The sequence below is a fragment of the Brachionichthys hirsutus genome, chromosome 12 (genome assembly GCF_040956055.1).
Source record: "Brachionichthys hirsutus isolate HB-005 chromosome 12, CSIRO-AGI_Bhir_v1, whole genome shotgun sequence".
Lineage (NCBI taxonomy): Eukaryota > Metazoa > Chordata > Actinopteri > Lophiiformes > Brachionichthyidae > Brachionichthys > Brachionichthys hirsutus.
The window spans coordinates 8980248-8986116 of record NC_090908.1 but is presented as its reverse complement, the minus strand read 5'-3'; the positions used below and the strand labels follow the sequence as shown (position 1 = coordinate 8986116).

At 42.5% G+C, this 5869-nt stretch overlaps 1 protein-coding gene across 1 annotated transcript; it reads left to right on the top strand.

Moving 5' to 3' along the window:
* The first annotated feature begins 3789 nt into the window (after nucleotides 1–3789).
* Nucleotides 3790–4659, top strand: cdk5r2b (cyclin dependent kinase 5, regulatory subunit 2b (p39)). Its single transcript, XM_068746659.1, has one exon. It carries the CDS (start codon nucleotides 3790–3792, stop codon nucleotides 4657–4659), a length of 870 nt encoding a protein of 289 aa, XP_068602760.1.
* The last annotated feature ends 1210 nt before the right edge of the window (nucleotides 4660–5869 follow it).

Here is a 5869-nt window from a genome sequence, read left to right as displayed (position 1 = left end):
AATATGTATTCAAAAGTAACAGCTCTTATTCCCACACCGGATGATAAACTGTCATTTTAATGTATACAAAATGAAATTTTACTTTTGTTATTTTCAGCAGTGAAAATGGCCACTCATTGGCTAAATTGAAAGATTTAAAAATGTCATGGCTACAGGGCGTTAATGTCTGTGGGATTGATTTACACATCAGGGCAATGTGGTGATTCTTTATTTTTCATGCTCTCCATTGAGGATTTTTTTTATATATACATATCCTTTTTTTTTAGTACCTTTTTCATTTGGGACATTGATGCTAAAAGTTATTCCAAATGTGTGCAGTGTGCAAATTCTTCCTTTGTAAGTGGGTTCTCTCCAGGTTCTCTGGGTTCTTTAACAACCAAAATCATACAATACAAGTGAATTGGGGATTCTAACTTCCCCATAGGCAGAACTATGAGTGTGATTGTTTGTCATTTGCGTGGCCCCTGTGATGAACTGATGACTTGACTTAGAATGGGTTCCAGAAGACAATAGCTCGGTTGATTGGAGTGATATTCAGATCACATTTGCACAGAGTTCTGTATATATTAGCTCCTAGCAAATGATTGCGGACAGGTCAGTCAAGAAGGGGCTTCTTTGATACCAAAGTCAAAGTTATTCCGGTACTCTGGTTCTCTGCAAGTGATTGCAGATTTGAGTTTTGTAATGGCTGTATAAATGCTATCCGTGCAGGAAGCTTTACATGCATCGGGCTGTACGGTAAGAATCAGTTTCACTGTCCCCCTTTAAGCACCTTTCATTTCATCCATTTCATCTAATTTTTATTTGTTGATGTTTTAGAATGAGGTAAAAGAGAAAATGAATATTTCATTCTCATTATTATAAATAATATTTCTTTTGTGAGTATTGTTACTAGTTAAAAAAAACAGATGATGTCTGAGGAACCAATACACATAAAACTGAGCTGAGAGTGCATTGCAATCATGATTGCTGTTGGATGACGCAATCATTGTTTAATCATTCATGATTACTATCTGAAATAATCACAGCATTTACTCTGATTTCATTCTAGAATGTGGTTATTTTGCCTCATGTACACGTATATCTTTATCAGGCGGCCTGCAGTCAGTATTAGAATGACGCATTTCCTCACAGGCCCGTTTAGAACGGATTGTCTGTATTTCAATATATTTATGATTAACTCAAGGTGAAGATCTACCTGATTTGTTTAGTTTGGGAGCTGAAGAGACAAATGCCCATTGAGATTGATTGGAAACTAAAGATAGTGGAATGGATGAATTAATAATTAATGAGGGCCATTCAAATAATCAAAATCACTCAGTCTAATGACATTTGCTTTAACACATTTTGAACTTCATGCCCTTTTAATGTTACATTCTGAAATACATATTCTCAAAACACATCGGACATTTAATTACATTCTTACAAAATTGTGACACATGAGGAAATGTGTGCCAAGAAACTCACAAAAATCATATTTTAAAAGAAAAAAAACAAGCAGTAAAACAAATGTTTCCTTAATATCTAAATAGTTATAAATATTTAAAAGAGGAAAAGAATCTTCATGTCTAATGCACTTAAATTATTTCTCTGCTGCATCCTGTTGCATTCTGTTTGATTTACATGAAAGAGTTTCTTGTGATCACCATCTGATTCATGATGCATTGATCAAAGGCTGGAGTGATCAAAGGAGTTTGGGTGAAACGGGTCCCACGTTGCAGTTTGGGGACATTATTGTGTTTCAATCAGAGAGTCTGGTTGAACTGACTTGAACGCTACTTTGAACACGTTGGTTTGACGGCTGTTCCATGCAGAGAGTTTGTGACCAATCCTGTCAGGTTTGATGAGATTGACAATGACGGCTGAGTATAGGGATATGCAAATTATTTGGTTGTTATTTTACGTCAGACCATTGGTTTTCACTTGTGCATTTCATTAAGACAGGACATGTTAATCAATTCTTTTGTGAAATTAGAATAACGTACTCCACACTGATTTGCTGCTCTGACATCACAGTTTCTTTCTAACTGCTATACAAACTGAAAAGAGATTAATTACAGCTAGAGGTTTACAGGATTTCACAAAGGATGATGGGGTCTGAAATTGTAAAAAAAAAAATACATCCCACACAAAACACTGAGGTTGAGTTTATTGAATAAATAGAAAACACAGTGACGGTTTCTGTGAAGTACTTTACATTTCAACAAATTACAACACAGTACATGTAAGTCATTTATTAAGTGACCTGGTACCATTCGGTTGAATGGTAAAGCCCATTTGTACGACTCAGACAGTCAGGGCTATTTGTATCTGGTTCCATTCCGGTCATGTAACTTGGTGGAGGGACGCCAGCTCTCCTGTGGTAATCGGATCACTCATGCAGTTTTCGGAGGCATTCCCTCACTGATATAGTACCTGGGAGTAGGATTAAAGTGGTGACCTACAACATAGTAGATTAAGTCCTGGTCAAATGGGTTATTTTGGTGTCAACATGTGGAGCTTTGTTAAAGCTGTTCTGATTTTACCTGTTTTTCTTCATCATGAGAACTTTTTTTATAGTGACCATACAAGAAATGGATTAAAAAAAAAGTCCTTGGATCTTAAGCATGATGTGGCAGGCGTTGATTTTTCAAAGCCAGGAAGTGGAGTGATTATGTTGGTTGAGGGCTTTCATGTAGGCCAAGTGATGCATAAATACTCTGAATAAGACTGAATACAGTGTGGAAATCCCCATATTGTCTTTGTCTAGTTGATATTTGCTCATGATGCTTATGCTTCACTGACCTCCGCCAAAGGAGCTAATATTTTCACTGACGTGACATCTATTTGTTTTGTTTGTTTATTTGTGAGATGAGACAAAAGCAGAAATGCACAAAACAGGGTACAACGTGTGAGAGTTTGGAGCAGATTCAGATCAAGAGGAGACATTATTTATGGCGCTTCCTTTAACTTTGCGGGAGTTTTTTTTTTTCTTTGCTTCTGGTGGAAGGGTGGGACATATGGAAAAGATGGAGCAGGTACATTTGAAAATATAATCTATTTTTTCATTACTGAACCTTGGGATCAGGTATTTTGGTGATGCATATACCTTAATTCTGGGTCTGAATTCACTAAATAGACTTTTTGGCCTGAGTGCATGGTATCCACTTAATTTAAAGTTTTTTCATCAAGTAAACTTAAAACCATGATGCTTGAATTCCATCCAAGTACTTTATTATTATTATGAGCACACGTATATCAATCACTGGTCAAATAAAGTCCCCGCTACTAAATCAAGAGACTTTTAGGAAATTGTGTTATATTATTATTGATCTGAAATTGTACATTTTGAAAAAGAAATCCCTTCATGCAAAGCCCAGAATGAACTCCTAAATCAACAGCTCCCACTGAGTTAAAAATAGAATACCGGCGATTGGATCGCTTATTGCCTTTCTCATTGGCTGGCTCGTTTGTCAGTCAAGGGTGGCCCGTACCGGTTCGTTTATTCTGCTGATTGGCGCAGGGCGACTTATCGCAGTCTGGGCTGCAGCCATAGGATTGTGTCGCAGCGTCTCCCCGCCGAGGCGCTGACAGCATCTGAACGAGCCCCCGGCTGCTTGATTTGGAATCCAAAGCAGCTCCATCTCCTCCAGTAGCGCCCCAGGAGCAGCCGCGCGGAGTACCTGCACGCGTAAATGGAGCTCCAGTCGTCGTCGTGACTGTTTGTCCGCCTCCTCTCGTTCTGCAGGAGACTGCGCTAAAGCTGCAGCAGCATCCACGACTCACCGCGGCTCTCTCTCCTCCGCAGCCATGGGAACCGTCCTGTCTATATCTCCGGCCACGAAGAAGGCGTCCATCATGGACGCAGAGGCCGCCGCGGGCGATGGCGTCAAAAACGACAAGCGGCTCAAACGGCACTCCATGTTCGTCTCTCTCTCGTGGAAGAAGCTGGTGGCCAATTCGGCCAAAAAGAGTGCGAAGAAAGTGAGCCCGAATCCCGCCCCGTCCGGCCTGCAGGTGGCTCAGCTCAACCACGAGAACATCAGGAAGACGCACCAAACCGACGAGAAGAAACCCAAAGTGCCGATCCCTGTCCCGGTGCCGACCGTCCCCGCGTCTGCGATCCAGAACGGGAGGCTCTCCTCGGTCCAGAAGCAACCCAGCAGCCACTCTCTGGCGTCGCCCCGCAGGATCGTCATCCAGGCGTCAACGGGGGAGCTGCTGCGCTGTTTGGGGGACTTCATGTGCCGCAGGTGTTCTAAGCTGAAAGAGTTAAACAGCGGAGAGGTGATCCTCTGGTTCCGCAACATCGACCGGACTCTTTTGCTCCAGGGCTGGCAGGACCAAGGCTTCATCACACCGGCCAACGTGGTGTTCGTGTACCTGCTGTGCAAAGACGCGCTGGCGGCGGACGGCACCGACAGCCTGGCCGCGCTGCAGGGCACCTTCCAGACGTGCCTCTACCTCGCCTACTCCTACATGGGCAACGAGATCTCCTACCCGCTCAAGCCGTTCATGATCGAGTCGAACAAGGACGTCTTTTGGGAGACGTCGCTGCGGATCATCAACAGGATGAGTGCCAAAATGCTGCAGCTGAACGCAGACCCGCACTTTTTCACCCAGGTCTTCCAGGACCTCAAAAACCAGCGGGAGAGCAGCGAGACAAACCTGGACCGCTGAAGCAAACGAGACATTGTTTTTTTTTTTTTTTTTTTTTTTAATGACGTGAATGTTCAAATTTAATTTGACTGATAATTGGCGACTGTTGTTAAGGCAGGAGATTGTATAAAATGCATGCCAATGGTGTTCTGTCCTTTCATCTTGTGTCTCGGGTGACGCAGGGATTATACTGAGTGACTGCAGTAATCCTCATCTCTGTTTATTTTAGTCTATAAGGGGGGGGGGGGGGTGAACACAACAAAAAAATATTACCACAGGGAAAAAGATTTCTGTTGCGCATTTTCTTTTCAGTCGCGTTAGCCGCCTCCTTGCTGCGTGCGTAAATGTCGCAGTGAGGTGAGTTCACAGACGCGTGTGCAGGAGGCGCTGTCCGAGGTGCTGACCTGTGCGGCCATTTTATTTTTTTCTTCTCCCCCCGCTGCTATTTTGAGTCACTATATCACAACAGAGCCACGCGTGGACCCGTCAGCCCACAGCACCTTTTGGCTAAGCCTTAAGGTGCGCTGCATATATATGCGCTTTTCCCAGATCCAATGCGAGCTGATAGCCAAGCTGCTAAGACGTTCCACAGGGGAGCATGCTTCTTTTGATAGGGCATATTACTGTAGATCTTCATCTTGCAGGCCTAAACGCATCTTGCTGCGTATCTTAGCACCTCAGATTGAATCAAAAATAACGCTTCTGTACTCGCAGTTGGTCCGTGCTGAGGGTAAGGGGCAGAAAAGTAAAAAAAAAAAGGGTGTACATTTTCCCCTTGAATGTATCTGATAAGCTGCACTAAACGGACCCCGAAATATCATTACATCAAGAGCAGCAGTATCTGCATCCAATCAGAAGTCAACATAATGTTGTTGTTTTTTTATCGAATATGTGCCAACTGCTAGAAGCTATAGGCCTGAGGTGATATTGTTTACATGTAAATATCCCACATTTTATTTTTGCTCTTGCACGACATTTGTCTCTTCTTGTTTTTGAAGGCCATACACGACGAACGAATAATCAAACGGAGCTCAATAAATCAAACAATGTGTAAATAAGCTAACATCCAGGAAGGACGAGTGTCCCTGATGTGAATACTGAATATCAAGGTCTCATTATAAAGTGAAGACTTTTATTTGCAAATGGCGTCGCAGTTTCTACGAGCTATGAGTGATGTGGGGATAGCTGACGGTAATTATCCTTCTGAGTCGTACAGTTTTGTCGTGAACTC

What these genes read in the sequence shown, in the direction of transcription:
- cdk5r2b (XM_068746659.1), top strand. Translation starts at nt 3,790, where the DNA reads ATGGGAACCGTCCTGTCTATATCTCCGGCCACGAAGAAGGCGTCCATC.